The sequence below is a fragment of the Etheostoma spectabile genome, chromosome 5, assembly GCF_008692095.1.
Source record: "Etheostoma spectabile isolate EspeVRDwgs_2016 chromosome 5, UIUC_Espe_1.0, whole genome shotgun sequence".
Taxonomy (NCBI): Eukaryota; Metazoa; Chordata; class Actinopteri; order Perciformes; family Percidae; genus Etheostoma; species Etheostoma spectabile.
In genome coordinates, this window is record NC_045737.1 from 31,307,087 (window position 1) to 31,325,036 (window position 17,950).

Sequence of the window (17,950 nt, forward strand, 5' to 3'; positions counted from 1 at the left end):
CCGAACACATTTACTGAGTAGTCAGACCAAAACATGCTTATAAAATACATTTATATTTACATCATCATACATTTCTATCTTCTTCTTTCAAATCATTTTATTTAACAAACGCAGCCTCATGCCTAGCCACAGTGTGATGAAAAATCTCTATTCTACTTGATGATGATTGTTATTGTTCAGTCACTGTCTGCACATAGATTTATCACCCTTTTCATGCTGGGAATTCTATATGGAAGGCAGTTACAAATTCAGAAATGCAGAGTACAAAGTTAAGATCTTATCTAGACCACTATCGGTGATAATCTTTTGTAATATAACTTGTGCAATATAATTGCCTAAAAGTAAATAAGATGATATATATCACATGCACCTTTTTTTATAGATTATTTTTTGGGAAATGTAGGCCTTTATATTTAGGACAGCTGAAGTCATGAAAGGTGAGAGAAAGGGGGAATGACATACAGCAAAGGGCCACAGGCCGGAGTCAAACTTGTGGCCGCTGCGTCAAGGAGTAAACCTCTGTATATGGACTCAGTCTCCACCAGGTGAGCTAGTCAGGCGCCCCGATAAATTATTTCTTAAGTGCCTGTATCTATCTATCAACATCATAGTACATCATCATCATGTTTCTGCTTCCACTTTGTCACCTGTCCTATGTCTAAGGTTTCCACCGTGAAGATGTCAACGCGACCCGTCTCAAAGTAGTTCCCCAGGTTGTTGGCAGAGACCACCAACATCATTGTACTGGTGTCGCCTTTCTCTCCGTAGAGCTTGACAAACACGTTAGAGTCTGAACTGCTCCCAGAGATGTTACCTGTCTTCACTGAGATGTGATAGCTAATGTCTGACACACAGAGACACAAACATAAGCGTCAGGGGAGGAAAGGAGGAGGTTAAATTCAAATGTTAGAATCAAATTTGAGATTCCTCTTTCTTACTGAAAAGACGCTGTCCAACTGAGATTGGCACTAACTCTCTGACAATCTGTCCGTCATCCTCGTTGCGGTCCAGCCACCTGCACAGCACATTCAATGAACAAACTCTCATATATTACATACACACACCCGTGGTTTTACCAGCTGTTCAGCACATTTTTTTTCTGTGTTCACACTGAGACTAATGCACCTGTTGCAGAGGAACTCCACAGCCTGGGCCTCAGCCTGTCCCTCCTCTCTTACAATCAATTTATCGAGGAACCAGCCACAGCCTCCACCTTTGCCATTGTGTCCAATCCTCACCCTGCGGATCTGCCCGATGGCTACTGCCTCCAGTATGAACTCATCCAGCTGGAAAGACAAAAAACGGTCAGCATCACTTTTATACCTTCTTGTGTCAAACTGAGGAACATGTGTTGACGACCAATTGACAGATATCATTGCATATTTTTTTAATCAGCAGATGAAGCAGGAACCGAGGAGTAAATGAAAAAGGAGAAGACAAAGAATTACATTTTCCTTCCGGATATTTCACTAAGCTTGCGTATTGAATGTACCCACATTTCCTTTCTCAAACTTGTTGACGTTGTTTTTGCAGTTCACCAGCTCCCGATTTCCGGTGTCTCCCTGATCTCCAATCAGATTTAGAAAAACAGTTGCATCTGTGCCACTTCCTCCGGTAGTCCCTGTGCAAACTGTCACTCTGTATTTGATCACTGCAGAACGAAATAACATAATTAAATCTGATTTTAGTTTCTTATTAATATTTGGCAAAGCCAATTTCTGTTGCTTATGGTGAAATACTATACATACCGGGCAGCGGCTCAGCGATGAGGTCTCCTGTGGCAGGTAGCTCCCTCACAACCTCGTTATCATCTTCATTTGTGTCCAGCCAGCGATTACAAGGAAACTTATACTTCTCCTTTGTCAATGTCTTCATCAATGTTGCCTATTTGTAAAAATGCACTTTGATATGTGAGAGGCTGTCTGGATTATCAATTGTTCAAAGCGGAACAATCTTTGGAATATACTTCTTTATTTCTATGTATTTATTTTATTTATTACATAAAAAGGAATTGTTTTGTTTGAATGAAATATGTTTATGTTAGCTAGCATACGTACAACTGTGCATATTTAGAGATTATATAATTAAAATAGAATAAAAAAACTGTTACTTTATATATTAATACTGGCAGAATGCATCAGAATAAATAACAAATTGAGCTAATTTAACTGATATGATAGATATTAGAATTCCTCACCTTACTGAGATGCCATCCTGCAAAAGGATTTCTCCTCTCATGCCAGATACGGAGTTTGGTCAGTTTTCCAAAATCAGGCAGCTCAACCTGTAAAATCACATGAAAAGTTTCCTAAGAAGCCTCATTATCTGATTGCTGATATTAATGTGTGTGGTATTAAAATAACAGATACTTGCCATAAACCTATCCACCTGTCCCTGTTCAAAATTGTCTGTTTTGTTGTCCAGTCTGATCTCATCGCTCTTTCCCTTCACTCCGTACACCTGGAAGGACATATCTGCATCGGTTCCTGCACCGGGGAGGTCTGACGTCCAGATCCACAAGGACCATGGGTGCTCTGAGGAGAACCAAACCAAATGTAATGCCGTGCTCGTCTGGAGCGCGTGTCTATTCGTAACATGCCGATTGCGTGGCTCCCAGTATTATTTTTTTCACAACTTTGTTGTGTGCATTTTTTCAAATTTCTCTGTCACTTCTGTGTGAAGAGCAGCAGCAAGCCTACAGACATGTCATGCAGTGGACCAGGGCCTTGCATGGCCCATAGGCTCACTGCCGCTCCTTAGGTAGAAGTGACAGAAAGAGGGGACTGTGGCGGCCGCAAGAGAGAAAGACCTTGCGTTCACTTGACAATACTTGCGTCTCTCTTCTACAGAAAGTTGCTGAATTAGGAAAAAAAAAAGTCGCTAAATCTAGCCTAACCAGGTCAGAGGGTTGGCAACACTGCCCCACTCCCGCTGCTGTACAGTGGCTTGTAAAACAGCGTGCTGCGTGACATCTTTTGCGCATGCAAGATCATTTGAAAGACACATACACAGACCCACAGACCCACACACACACACACACACACACACACACAGGCATCCCTCGATTTATAGTTAGACATAACGCAGTAAAGTAATACTCACTTTCCAAATTTGTGTGGAGAAAATAATTTAAGCTAATGCATAAATTCTGCTATATGTATACGTTTGCGAACTAGAAGAAAACTTGATCTATACCAGTAGTACATACAAACTGCACACATCATTTACCTTTATTTAAAATAGAAATTGGATATCTAAGCAATAGAAAAAACAACTCATTAAAATTACAAAGTAGATTACAGACTGCCTGCTGAGGCATTATGCAAATGTGTGATACATAGTTTGGAGTTTGGAATGGAGTTTTAAATATGTATGCTCAGTGTTAAGTAAAAGAAGTAAAAAAAAATTAGCCATAAATACTGACATTCAACTTACTCTTCTGTCTCTTCTGCCTGAGTGAGACCATCTCATAGAGCTCCCTTTCTATCAGCCCATCTCCCTCCTTCTCATCCAGCCATTTGCTGCATGGGAAAGTCTGCTCTATCCCTGTGAACGGACAGTACACCACCACCTGCGGAAAACGTTGATTCAGCTGAATTAACTCTCAGTAAATTGGCAGATTGTAGCATTTGTGTGTGTGTGTGTGTGTGTGTGTGTGCATGTTCAATGTACCTTCTCGCAGTACCACCCAGCACTGACTCCATCATTGTCATGTCCGATGGTCACTCTGCTGAGGGGACTGAGGAGCGCAGCAATCTCAACATTGAAGATGTCTGTCAGCCCACGCTCAAACTTTCCACCCTCCAAAAACACCTAGATACAAATACATTGAAGAAAGTTTAAAGGAAACAGTGATTCATCTACTGTAGGAAGGATGTACAACCCAGATGAGATTTCATCCCATTCATACTCAGTGGTCTAAAATGCAACTATTGTGGGGACTACCATGTGATTTACTGGATTAATACTAGAACAAACATTACAATATTAAGTTAACGATCTTCATATACGTTTCATACAAATAAAAATGTAATCATTTTTTTTTTAAATAACAATTTATGCAGCAACAATTGCTTTTAAAATAAGGTACTACAAGTTGTCTGCTTTGTGTCTACGTTATCTTCTCCTCACCTTGCCACTGTTCTTCATGCCTTTGGAGCCGTGCATCACAATGTGGACTTTGGAGTTGGTCCCAGAACCTCGGATGTTTCCTGTCACAATCTGGACGTTGTACACAAGACCTAGTGGGTACAGTTACATGTCAGGATATCATCTGCCAGTGGGTCACTATGGTCACGGCACCCAAACTCCCCAAGGAGCTTAGCAGGAACCGGATCAACCGGATCTAAACATCTTGATTAGTCTGACCCAAGAATAAATGATCCCACAGTGGACAGAAATCACATTTTTCTTTTTAGATTGAATAACAAAAACAGCAAATGGCCTGTTCCTTGGCAGTAGAAAATGTTGTCAAACAATCCTTGCAATATTAATTAACTAATTAATTAATAAATAATGCAATATTTTTCAGACCAGGGAAGCGAATAATTGTTCCAAAATGAAGCAAATAATTTAAACAGCCAAGTGTTGAGTTCATTCTGTCCTTGCCATGGTTGCATTCCCTGACATGAGGACAAGTACATGTAAAGTAGTTTTTTCAGGCTCATAAACAAGAAATATTTCTCACCTGTGGGCTGGTTTCCCCCCACCAAAATGTCTCTCTGGATCTTCCCATCATCCTCATCGAAGGCAAACCACCGATTTATTGGAAATTCATACACTATTTTGTTTCCCATATCATCCACGATAACCTGTATGAAAAGGAAAAATAAGAAAAATACAATGTAATCCCAGCCAACGAGTGACAAGACTATGTTCTTTTGTAAAGAAAGGTTTGAACACTAAGAAAGTAATGTAGCAACAGGTTCCCTTTATTGAAATCATAATATACTAAACGTATTATATAATTATATTTAATATATTTATTATTTTACTTACACTGACATCATTTGATTGATGTATTGTCTTTAAATCTGATTTAAATGTATAAAATTGTATGAACTGTATAAACTAATTAAAGATTGTTTCACTTAATAATTTACTAACATATCATATAGTATATAACCTAAGCTTAAACATGTTTTTTGTGTGTTCAATGAAAATAGCAAAAGCAAGCTCAAATAATATTTTGTCCCAAATCAATGTGAACTTTAACAGCAGCACAGGTACAGTGCAAATAGAATATGATTCATAACTGATCTTTGGTGTCACTCAGGGTTGCAGTCACCAACACATCTACCGACTCGTCTGTCTGTTTGCTGTAAGGCAATCCCTTAATGGGTCATGGTTTCCCTTTACACAGAGGGTAGAATGACGACATCAGTGTCCTGTGTGTGTGGTGTGTGTGTGTGTGTGTGTGTGTGTGTGGTGTGTGTGCGTATGTGTGTGTGCACGTTATGTGTTGAAAGAGCATGGACATCAGACTCAGATGAGAAAACTGAGAGGAAATAAGAGGATCACATGTCTTAAGTACCTCTGCAGAGGCAGAACTGAGCAGAGGGTTCAGTACAGTACAGTACACATGACTTTTGTTTCAAGATATGGTTCTGTAAAACCCATAAGTTACACATGATGACACAAATGAAAGTCACACATTATTATATATGTATCTGCCTTAAATATAGATGATTAATTAAAGTCAGGCATTTTAAATTCATCCATTTAATTTCTAGCTTACTAAAGAAACAGTCTTGTTTCTTACCTTCTCCACAAACCATCCTGCTGAAGAGCCTTTGTTATTATGGCCAATGGTGATCTTCCTCACTTTACCCAAGTTTGGTGCGTCAATGGTGAATTTGTCCTCGGTGCCTTTTTCAAAGTTATTTTTGTCACTGTTAAGTCGCCTTTCACCTTAAACAACAAAACAATTTGTAAATTCTTTCAGACAAATCCTGATTTAAACCCAACTTTAAAAGAATTGACTGCATTTAAGTAATTATTATGTAAGCACACGTAACATTTTCTGCTTTCATTTACCCGTGTCTCCAAACTCCCCAAAGATATTGATGAAGACATCTGCGTCTGTTCCACTGCCTTTTACATCCGCAGTGAAAACACTCACTACATACTTATTATCTAGAAAATGAAGACCAAAATCTTTAGAGAACAATTTTAAAAGAAACTTTAACAAACCAGGGTTAGTTCCCATGACTCGCGTCACTTTTTGTAATGAACCAACTTTTACAGACCGTAGACCATGATGCAGAAAATCTTCATTTAAGTAGTTTTAGGTGACTCATTTTAAACCAATCCCTGTTGTTTTACTAACCCTAACCAAGCCTTATTTTTGTTGCCTAAACATAACTAGTTCCATTTCATGATATTTACTACATGTCTAAAACTTTGTTTGTTGCGTTGAATAGAATGATCACATTAGAATTTCCACCGCGGTCACATAATGAGGATTTGTTGCAACAATAGAGGAAATATGGATGCTTTAAATAACTAACTTTCTAAAAACAAAATGTTACATAATACTCTGAATATGAAGTGTATCACATATACAGTACTTATTCTAATAGCTGTGTATACATACATTTTGGAAAGTCCATTGGGTCCATACTACCCAGCAGGTCTCTGATATAAAGGCAGTCTCCCTCATCTTTACTCAACCAGTTATTACAAGCAAAGTAGAATCTCAGGTGAGGCCTGATCAAATCCGTCACCACCACTCTTTCCAAGAACCAGCTGGCGCTCAGGCCGGTGTTGTCATGCTCAATCCTGAAGCAACACAAAATTTAGATAAATAAGTCTTCTTGCAAACAAACTCAGGAGAGGAACTTTGGCCTAGGTCGAACTAAAAGCTGATCCGTGCTGTACTGAAAAACAGTCTGGATCAGGGGTGGAATGTCTGAAGTCTGACATACCGTATCTTTTGCAAAGGTCCAACATTGTGAGTTCTAATTCTGAACACATCAGTTTTGCCATTTTCGAATGCTGTGCGGCTCCTGAAATCACAACATGGTAAGATTTTGAGAACCACCCTGCATATCAGCATCTTTTCTCTCATCAAACTCTCAACTTCAAAATAAAGGCAAACAAGGAAAACAGGAAAGTTTTAAGTAAATCTAGAAAAATAAAATATTCCACATGCATAACGAAACATAAAACCTGTAAAATTCAAGCAGCAAATCAAGTCATGCAAACTGATTGAAAACCAAAATCACAGCACACAGTCCGTTGTATGAGCAGCCATCCTTTCACAACCACCACCATCACTCCATAAAGATATAAATACCTCTTTTCTGTGCTGTTAAAGTGGAGAATAAAATACACAGTATTAATTCATGCACCATAATCGACTCATTCAACTCAACAATGGGATCTGAGGCTAGAGCAGTGTGAGAAATTCCAATTAAATTTGAGTTTTTCATTTGAAAACAGATGACCTTACATTTAAATTCCAGTTATCTTTGAAAAGGACTTACTTGCTAGCCAGGTGGACTTTGGGAGTGATTCCATATTCCCCAAACAGAATGATAAACACATTGGCATCAGTTCCTGCTCCTCTCTCATCACCAGTGACGGTCACCACCTCATACACTGTAGAGTTAATCGACAGAATACAAATAGAGGTGGGCTTTAGAAAGCAGATGCAAAGCATAAATACAGCAGGAGAATGTGCAAAACAAGGGGAATGTTGGGTAGTATGGTAAGATACAGTAGTAAACTGCTTACAACATTCAACGCATTTTTGTCATACAGTCTGTCTGAATATACCTATTAACCCTCGGTCTGAAACGCTGTTTTAGCCCCTATCTCCTTAAATTTAATTAGAATTTAATTTATACTCTTTATTGACCCTCTATAGGGAAATTTCAATTTACACTCTGTTGTTGAACAGAACTGGCATCTCTCCAGCTATCAGTCCTTTGGTCCGCACGGAATCTTGAAACGCGACCCTCTGGTTCCCAACCCAACTCCCTGCGGACTGACTGCCACCCCGAAAAAACTTAAAATTATTGTGCATAACGTTTTTATATTAATGAATGTACTTTACATTCAAGCCTTTGTCATATAAGTTGATACAAAGCTAATGAAGTATTTAAGCTCCACAAAACTCTCTGTATTTCTCAGTGTGGCTATGTTTAGAAAATGGTGTCATTCAGCAACTTTCGCAAACACAATTTCCTTGTCTAAAAAGTCCAGCATGTTTTTTTAGTCCTCCATGTCCTCCTTTGTTACAAGCAACTGCGTGGAGGAGGGGGTGGGAGTGTCCGCAATGGCGGAAGGCTTGTATCATGTGGATGCGCCGACAGTTTGTTGTCATTTTCTCCTCATGTGGGAGACAGAAACTATGCACTATAGCTTTAAGCCCCCTCCTGAAACAGCCTGATTAGTCAGTGTTTCCAGGTCTTCTGCATCTGTGCCCTGATTTTTTTTAACTTTATTTATTTATTATTTATTCAGCAATTTCTCATTTGCAACGACGACCTGTCCCGTTCACACAGTTCCACATTCATACCTGGAAGCTTCCCAGTACAACCACTCTGATCTGCTGGCCACTGAGCAGCTCCACTGGAACGGTTAGGTCCTTGCTCAAGGGCACCTCAATGGTGGTAATGAGGGAGGGACTCTTTCACTTTCCCCACCCATATTTTATCCTGCCGGTCTGAGGATTAAACCGGCTCGTGGTCCCAAGCTCGCTTCCTTAACCTCTAAGCCACCACTGCTAAATAGCATCTGGGAAATGACTGTTATGTCACTATAGCAGGACTTACTACCTATATAAAGTAAAGTTGTAACATAAATACCATACAATAGTCCTGGCGGCTCATTTACAGTAAAGGCAATGTTTCTAAATACGGGCTGTGTGCATTTCTCTGTGGATTGAGCGTTTTGGTAATTTCACAGTATTTATATAGGACCTTGACCTGCTTTGTCATAAAAAAGCCATAGAAGCCTCACTTTTTACAATATGGAAACTTTAAAGGTTCATTTTGGGTTAGTGTATAGAGTGCATGTCGTCAGAGCATTTTTGTGTGTTGTTGCTAGAATGTGTATGTGTGTGTGTGTGTGTGTGTGTGTAGAGCTCAATTAAAGATTCAGTAGGGCTTTACATTTGGATTTTTAAATTACAGTGAGAGCCAAGAAGGAGCTTTAGAGAACTATCACGCCCCTCATTAGATGTGAAAAACACCCTGTGTAAAGATAAGTGAGGGACAAGTGTCGTATAGCTGTAGGTTGAAGATAACATACAGGCGACACATGCATGGTATACTTCCCTCAGTGTAATGTTACAGCAAACATCAAACCAAAGCATAATCCCATAATTGCAATTGCAATTGACCTCTACTCTGGGTGTCAGGTGTCTTTCCCTGAACAGAACTGAATTAATGACATCCTCACCATAGAGACTATTTTAATTCCACAGACTACCTTTTGTATATTTTACAGGTTGAGATTAAACACTTTGCAATCACCTTTCTTTTTATGGTACTCATCCTCGTAGTTCTCCACTTTTTCTGGCTCATAGTTGCGAAGCTCATTCTCATAGATTTCAACGTAATTTTCAATCTTCTTCTTCTTTCCTTTTGTCTTCTTGGTGTCTTCATCACTATCTCTCTTTACTGAACCTTTCTTCTTCTTTTCTTTCTTTTTCTTCTTCCCTTCCTCTTCCTCCCCAGCTGAATGTTCTTCCTCTTTCTCCGAGTTCTTTTTGGATTTTTTATCCTTGGCTCCCATCTTGTTTTTGACTGAGGACTTCTTGGATCCTTTCTTAGTGGTATCGATCACATCAGGTAGTTTTTCTCCACTCCTTTTAATGTTGGAGTCATTGTTGTTATTCTCATTATCAGTATTCTCTGAGTCGTTGCTCAACTCATCCCCACTTTTAGCTTTCTCCTTCTTCTTCTTGACCTTTTCTTTATTTCTCCCTTTTTTCTTGGTGGTCCTCAAATCCGACCCAGATGTATCATAATTGTATCCTTCTTCATCGCTGTCTTTAAACTTCTTCTTCAACCTTTTCTTCTTGGGCTTTGGTTCCTGATCCTCTGAGTCCTCGTCACCCACATCTTTGGTTTCATCCTGTGTGCCCTGTTTTGTTTTTTTCTTTTTTGTGGGCATCTTTAATTTATTTACTACCTAGTAACTGTAACCGATTCCCGTGTGTTCCGGTGAAACTTGATTAAACTGACCCAAGACTGCGCACGAGTGACCAACTGGCAGGACAGGCCTGAGTAGAGCTCACAGACTGCTGTTTGGCAGGCGGCAGGGGAAGCCCTCTCTGCTGGTTATCCTGACCTAACACAGCAGTGGATGCTCTGACCTCATTAAAAATGATTATCTGCGTGTTGTCATCTGACCTGAGGAAGAAGAGGAATTGCAGTAACTACCTTTTATACAATTAATTTGCTTACAGCTATCTCCTTTAAAGTGGAATGTTATTACAGCTTCTTTATTGGTATAATTGAGGGATGAACAGATTAAAGAGAAAAACATTTAACATTCATGTGGATGATCATGATGATGACATCCAAACTGTACTTTTTTTTAAATATATAATATAATAATTATTACACACACATACACACACACAGACATATATATATATATATATATATATATATAAGAGAGAGAGAGAGAGAGAGAGAGAGAGAGAGAGAGAGAGAGAGAGAGAGAGAGAAAGAAAGAGAGAGTTAATTTGCAAAGAAACAAATATAAAACATAATTAATGAAATTTTAAAAAGAAATTGAGATAACTTATCAAAACAACCCAACCCCAGTTGGATATATTGTATTTTCCCAGTGTGCAATAAAAAAACATGATTTAAGGAAATAAATCAAAATGGAGATATCTGTGTTTGCCAATGCATCCTTCTTTTGTATAAGATAAAAGGTGAATTGAGCGACTTAGGCCATTGCAAAGAAGACCAGCTAACACAACATTGACATTCTAGTGAAGTAATGTTTCCAACCACCAGACTCACCTTATTGCTCTGGGGAGACTCCACCTGAAAAATATTTGGGTTTTTGATGCGCGGGTTTCTTTACCAGCTAACTAGTTTTGTTTTAAGATAGCAGCCTAGCATTGTTAAGCTAGCTAACTGTTAGCTTAAACAGTGTGTACTAGCTAATAACGTTAGCTACGTAACGTTATTAGCTAGGCCCATTTGTGGCTGAACTATCACGTGCACGAGACAAGTCTAAAAGGTCATTTTTGGGAATGTATAAATGCCTGCTGGGACTGATTCTTTAAAACATTTTCACACAGTGTATCGTGTCGCTAGCGTTAGCTGCTTGGCTCTGCTCCCTTCTCTAGTCTAAACCAGGACAAAAATGCCCAAACAGTAAGCGACTTAAAGTTACGTTTTTCGTTTACGTGGACGTTTACAGTTTGAGTAGCTACGACTGTGTAACTGATAACGTTTGGTGAATAACACTGCCCCCTCTAGGCCATGTGTATTAGCTAGACACAATGTAAATGAGCTGCTGCTTTATCTGTTTTTTCCTTTATACTATTCAGAGCTTTTATAAGTAAGTAACAATACTAAAGTATAGAATAGTCTGTTACAAGTAAAAGGCTTCCATCTAAAACTTTACATAAAAAGTGCACAACTTGCCTCAAGACAAGATTACATATGTAGCTTATGCATCATAGGCTAATTGTTAATGCAATAATGTACATCACCTACCTTAATGTTGCAGCCAGTAAAGGTGGGACTCATTTTAATTAGGCTACTTTATTCGCTGCTGGGTAGCTTGTGAATTTTCCACAAGAAGCACAGCCTACCAGTGTTATCTTGATCTATAATAATACCTCATCATTTTGTTTGAATGAGGTCTTTGCATCAGGGGACAGAGAGGAGCTGCGCAGAGTCCAGAAGGAACTCCTGCTCAGGATCAGGAGGGGGAAGGTCATCTACGGGAAGAAATTAGAAAAGAGTCTGGAACAGAACAACGCCAGGGACGTCTGGAGAGGGCTGCAAAACATCTCCGGCCACGGCAAAGGTGTGGGGAGATACCAAGCCAGCGGAGACAAGGTCTTTGCAGTTGAGCTGAATCTGTTTTTTAACAGATTTGACTCTGCCTCCTCACCCTCTTCACACCCCCCAACCCCCTCTTTCACACCTCCCCTGGCCCACTCCCCCTCTCCCCCTCCCCTCCCCTCCTCAGTGTGCCACCTTCAACGATCTTCAATAACGATAAGCCCACCAGCCCGCTCCTCCCCCCTCGCCCCGCTCATCAGTTCACCACCCCCCTCTTCCCCTCCCTGAGACTCCGTCATCCTCCACCCCCTTCTCCATAACAGATGATCAGGTGAGAAGTCAACTTAAGAAGATCAAGGCAAGGAAGGCCCCGGGCCCGGACGACATCAGCCCAAGTCTCCTCAGGGACTGTGCTGACCAGCTCGGTGGTGTGATCAGGTATTTGTTCAACCTGAGCCTTAGCATGGAGAAAGTCCCAGTCCTGTTGAAGACCTCCTGTGTGGTTCCGGTACCAAAGTCGCTGCGCCTCAAGGAGCCAAACCACCAGTTGCCTTGACTTCTCACCTGATGAAGACCACGGAGAGGATCATGCTACGTCACCTTGGACCCCTGGTGGGCACACGGCTGGACCCCCTGCAGTTTGCTTACCAGCCTGGGATTGGGGTGGACAACGCAGTGATCTACTATCTGCTGCACAGATCGCTGCTACACCTGGAGGACAGTGGGAGCACTGTGAGAGTCCTGTTTTTTGACTTCTCCAGTGCTTTTAACACCATCCAGCCTTCGCTGCTCAGAGTGAAGATGGAGAGTGGACCAACACCTGGCTGCATGGACTACTGACTATCTCACCAACAGACCACAGTATGTGGGGCTCCATCACTGTGTGTCTGACGTGGTGCACTGCAGCACAGGTGCTCATTAGGGTACAGTGCTCTCCCCCTCCCTTTTCACCCTCCACACCTCCGACTTCACTCACAACACCACCCACTGCCACATCCAGAAGTTCTTTGATTACACAGCCATTGTTGGATGTGTTTCTGAGGGGAACGACCTATTCCAGGTCGGTTATCCGGGACTTTATCAGCTGGTTTGAGCTCAACCAGCTTCAGCTCAACACCAGTATCATCAGCATTTTCTGTCTGTAAAAGGTGCAGCTTTAGGGTTTGATTGTAATGTGGCTGAAGGTTTACTTGAAATGTATTAAAACTAGTGACACTTTACACACTCATACTATAATTATCAAAAATATTACTTGTGTCTCCAGATTATTCCATACATCCTTTTTTTCTCCAAGTATAGCTTCTCTGTTACTGAATAGACCTTCCACTTATTCCCCTTCATACATCAGAGAGGAAGGTTATGAATTGTTAGTGTCTATAGATGAATATTTGTGCCATTTGCTTTCTGCAAGGTGGCATATTAACATTTAGTATGAAGACCTTTACTTGCTATAATCTCTAAGGCAACTCATTTTATTTTCAGTTATATGCATGTGATACTGTAGTAGATAATGCAAAGGGGAATTGCTGTTTAAATCAGCACAATGGGAGACAACATCATAATTCCACTTGTCAGACCACAGTGATCTGGACTGCTTCTGGACTGCATGTAGCAAGGTAAACAAGGAAAGCAAGGTTTTTGTGTGCGCTCCATTGCAGCCAGCAGAGGGAGGCATCTTCATTTTCACTTGGATTGAAAGTTAATTATTGTTTGCACCATTACATTAATCCAACAGAGGATAAGCACTGGTTGCATCATTCAGTTTGTGATGTGAGACAAGAAAAACAGCTGAAAACTATTGTTGTATGTGTATTAACAAGTTCTATGCATTATTTAAAGCTTTTTACATGAAGCATGAACTCTACATTCCAAACTCAATGGTTCCTTCATTTTCTATGTACACTTATGCACAGTCTAAAAGATAGGCTTTGAGCCTACACCTACACTAACAAGATACTGAATATATTTACAAACTCTGTGATATGTAGAGCTTTTTACATAATGAACAAAATGGTAGCAGCGAAATTGTGACTGCTGTCTACTGAATAAAACAACAAAGGCTTCATTTTATATTCATTTTCTGTCTGGTAATGGGTTTTTGTCTCCACTTTTGGCAACGTTTCCTTTGGCTGTACAGTAGACACGGTGTATGTATTCAGCCACAATGAATCCCTGGATGTATCTTCCTCTTCTTTGTCCTCATCTTCCTCCTTCTGTTTCCCCTCACCATTCCTCTCCCTCTGCCTTTCTGTGTCTCTGTCTCTCTCTGTCTCTGTGTCTCCCTGCATTAGACCTAATTCATCCACAATTGACTCTCTGTACTCTGTTTTGGAGCAATTTAACTGTTAACAGTTGCACCAGTGCGGCCAAATGTAGTGTTTTCTGTTGTAACGTCTGATTACTAACTGATTTCAAATGTTTAAGTATTTTTGCAGAATGTTGTTAAAAGTGTGGTTTGGGTGATTGTGAATGTGTCAAATTCCTCTGCTAGTGTTATATTTATTCACTTAGTGAATAATTAATAATTAATTCCCTTTAGTTGATGCTGTTAAGTTTACAACGTATAGCGATCCTTTAACTGTTTTTGCAGAGGTATTTGGATTTCAACAAGTAGATTAAAATGGATCTCCGTGACAAAAACAGTTGTACTAAGAAAAGTGATGAATCCCAAATGTGTTTATGTGATATTCTTATAAAAAGAGAAGGACAGCTGAGACCCACTGACCTGGTCTGTAACCTTTCTGTTAGGTAAGAAGATTGACATGTTTGAAAGATGCATATCAGTGATGCATGGAGGAAAAGGGGAGCTCCATCAAGATGTTTGTCCTGATATCAGTTTCAACTTTTTTTAGATTCACAGAGAGCAAAGGAAGCATTTCAGACTACAGAGGAGCAGATAGGCTGTCATGGGTGGACACGTCCATAGGGGCCAAATAATGGACTTCAGATGCTGCATTTATCTGTAGTGTCTTTAATCATGGATTCAAAGGGTTGAAAATCCCAAGGCTCATGTCATCGTTCAACCCGTTATCATTGTAGATTGTACATTGGAGCAAACTCAAGGCCACTGATTCCACTCAAACTATATTTGCCCTCTTTGGTGCACAAGAAGCATCTATAAGTTACAACTGGGAAATCTATAACACAATGGTCATAGTCTGCCTGATTCTGTCCACATTATGAGGACCTAAGGGACCTAAGAAATAGTTATAAGTGGCACTAAATATGTTTCTTGAAGGAACTCATTATCAACTCTATGATCTGTCTGACCTTCATTTATTTCAGAGATATAAACATCAAGTAGCAATGTTAACTCCCAACAGGAGTCTGAAATGTCTCTTCTACGTGATGCTGACTTCAGATCATTTCACAGCCTTTAGATTATAAGCCTAATTGGTTTCCCAAAGCTACAAATGTTTATTTTCTATCCCGTCCAGAAGGAACTTTGTGATAACATAGCTGCGGCATCCGCGACACAGAAGACACTCTGCGATGTCTCTCAAAACAAACACACCGGAGGGTCCTGTGGTTCACGCAGAATGCACAAAAGGAAATGAAGAGGAAACAGACTGTCACTCCAGGATACGTGAGGAACACAGTCACTGTCATGTTGTCTCAGCCAAGAGCCCCAGAGTTCAAGATTGTGGTCAAATGATGTTATGACAAGGGGATCAGATCGTTTTATAACCTAAACACTGTTTTATTTGACAAGGTGGTTTGTCCCTTCTCACAGTAAAATGTCTGTGTGGTTGTTAGGCGACACAGAATGTCACAGCTAGTGATGATAGTAATAGTACGGTAGCCAACAGGTGATATAGTGAGAAATGAGAACCCAAATTATATGTTGGCAAGAATAGAGTCACACACACACACACACACACACACACAGTCCCGAGTTCTGCTCCTAAATGGAACAATTTTCAAACATAGGTCTTCTGCAGAAGTTGTCCTTTGTCCGACGTGGACAATTTTGACCATCACTAAAAAAAAAACTGCAGCATTAAAGCAGATACAACCTCCAAAGGCATCACATCTCAGTTTCTTTGCACAGGATCTCATGATCAAGACACCAATTTCTACTTTTGGTTTCTACACAGTAACAATTTGTTTTTGAGCATCCAGCCAATCTTGTTCCTTCTAACATGGATGCATAAAAAGTGTATTCTATGAATGGCTTGGCATGACAAGAGGTCTAGTCAGCCAAAAGGAATTGAACACACTTGTGTGTTCGTGCAAGGCCTTGAGTGAAAGGTTTTGTATTTTTCTCAACAGATCAAAAAATAGGCCGCGGATGTTTTTCAGCATTGGAAAATTGAGTCGGGTGAAAGCCCATAAAGACCCGTTTATCAGTTAGGGAGTAATTGCAGCCTCCAATCCAGTACTGTAACTGTAATAATGTTGGGATCAAGTTGTTGTTAATTCCTATTTTAGTTCCCACAATTGCCAATTATTGCCACTATAGCGACTACTCCTCATGGAAATTAGCCGTACAAATTGTTGCTAAAAAAGTCCTGAATCTAAAACATTTGAATATCACACCGCAGTTTGATTTTCCCGCTCAGCACATGCAAAGTTCATGGTTTGACCAGCAAAAATGAAAAGACTAACTTGTCAACATCAATGCTCAACCCCAGTTACGTTAGAGAACTTTCCAGGGGATGAGTTCTCAAAGCAAGATGCAGTACCACTGTAATCCAAGTAGAGTCAGAACAGATCAAAACTATAACGCCAACTTTTTCTTTCACTCTGTCAGATGATTTTTTATTTATAAGCCAGACAACAGATTCAAAGATTATGTTAGATCTTGGCTATCCTTATCCTTATTCCCATCAAACAACTATCTAACTATCTATCTCAACCGAAAGTAGCTTCTAACACCCCACTGCACTGGCTTAAATTGTTGGGAAGGACAGTTTTGGTTATGAAGCAAGTGAAATAAACACAATTATTTTCCCAAAGTGCTGCTGAAGTAGTTCAATAGCAAAACATAAACAGATAAGGAGAAGCACTTTGATCTGACAGAGCACATGCATAATAAATGATTTGTGGGAGATAGGCCTAATTAGTATCTTTTCCGATGACACCGCCAAGCCCAGGGCATGTGAGTCAGTCTGTTTAGCTTGCAAAATCTGTTGCAGCTTGTTCAAGAACATTGTGCGGAGCTGGTGCCAGTGTGTTCCAAAGGGTGAACAATTGGACTAATGACAAAAAAAGGTGCAGTTTATTTTGGACACAAACATGCACTGTATGGGTGGTGGAATCAAAAGAGACAACAGGAACAGATCAATCACTGCACTCCTTCATGTCGTGACATTTTTAGTACTTTATTTGCATGCTGAAAGTACGCTAAGAGGCGACATCTGATATAGCCTGTGCAAGGAAGCACACTTGTTTTCTGTTCCCAGTAAAGCACTGGTAAAGTACTTACATTCATGTTGATCCATGCCACCGACAATTAGTGGCCCTGGTACTGCTTGGAAATGAGTAGTGCGTCTCAATGCTTTTGGTGAGGGGAAAGGAACTCACTTCAATAATCACAAGTTGAAGAAACCTGAGCTGTGTTCTTTAAAACTCATTACAGTATTCTAATAATTCGCTCATAAAATGCCAAAAAAAAACGCACTGTTCCCACTAATGTCTTGCCCTTTTGAAGTCAATGACTTCATAAAACATTTCAGGTTAACATAAATTTGCTGATTTAGGGCCTGTTTTTATCTTGGTGGCCTTAATGACCTCTCCACTAAATCATGTTTACTAGTATACTCTACTTTTTACCAGAGGTTTACATGCGTGTCATCGGCACAACGGCACAGTTTTCAAACAGCCCATAGAAAAATATTAGTATTATACATGCAAAGATTACTCTTGCAGGGACTAATGACTAAATTGAATCACACTATCCTAACTAAAACACTCAAAGTCAAAACTGACTTGAGCGCTGAACAAGGTTCTGGCTAGTCTAC

At 40.0% G+C, this 17,950-nt stretch overlaps 1 protein-coding gene across 1 annotated transcript in view; it reads right to left on the reverse strand.

The window, feature by feature from the left end:
* loxhd1b (lipoxygenase homology PLAT domains 1b) overlaps positions 1-11,326 on the reverse strand; it is a 30,658-nt gene extending 19,332 nt beyond the window's left edge. The window contains exons 1-19 of the mRNA XM_032516543.1: positions 10,989-11,326; positions 9,483-10,364; positions 7,488-7,602; positions 7,298-7,309; positions 6,927-7,007; positions 6,596-6,780; positions 6,037-6,135; positions 5,762-5,910; positions 4,688-4,811; positions 4,132-4,241; positions 3,673-3,813; positions 3,436-3,571; positions 2,374-2,534; positions 2,198-2,284; positions 1,749-1,884; positions 1,497-1,651; positions 1,126-1,286; positions 939-1,015; positions 648-844 (exon numbers count right to left, since the gene is read on the reverse strand). Coding sequence (XP_032372434.1) covers positions 648-844; positions 939-1,015; positions 1,126-1,286; positions 1,497-1,651; positions 1,749-1,884; positions 2,198-2,284; positions 2,374-2,534; positions 3,436-3,571; positions 3,673-3,813; positions 4,132-4,241; positions 4,688-4,811; positions 5,762-5,910; positions 6,037-6,135; positions 6,596-6,780; positions 6,927-7,007; positions 7,298-7,309; positions 7,488-7,602; positions 9,483-10,125 — 2,769 coding nt within the window. The 5' untranslated portion in view covers positions 10,126-10,364; positions 10,989-11,326. The remainder of the gene's footprint in view (positions 1-647; positions 845-938; positions 1,016-1,125; positions 1,287-1,496; positions 1,652-1,748; positions 1,885-2,197; positions 2,285-2,373; positions 2,535-3,435; positions 3,572-3,672; positions 3,814-4,131; positions 4,242-4,687; positions 4,812-5,761; positions 5,911-6,036; positions 6,136-6,595; positions 6,781-6,926; positions 7,008-7,297; positions 7,310-7,487; positions 7,603-9,482; positions 10,365-10,988) is intronic.
* Positions 11,327-17,950: the final 6,624 nt, after the last annotated feature.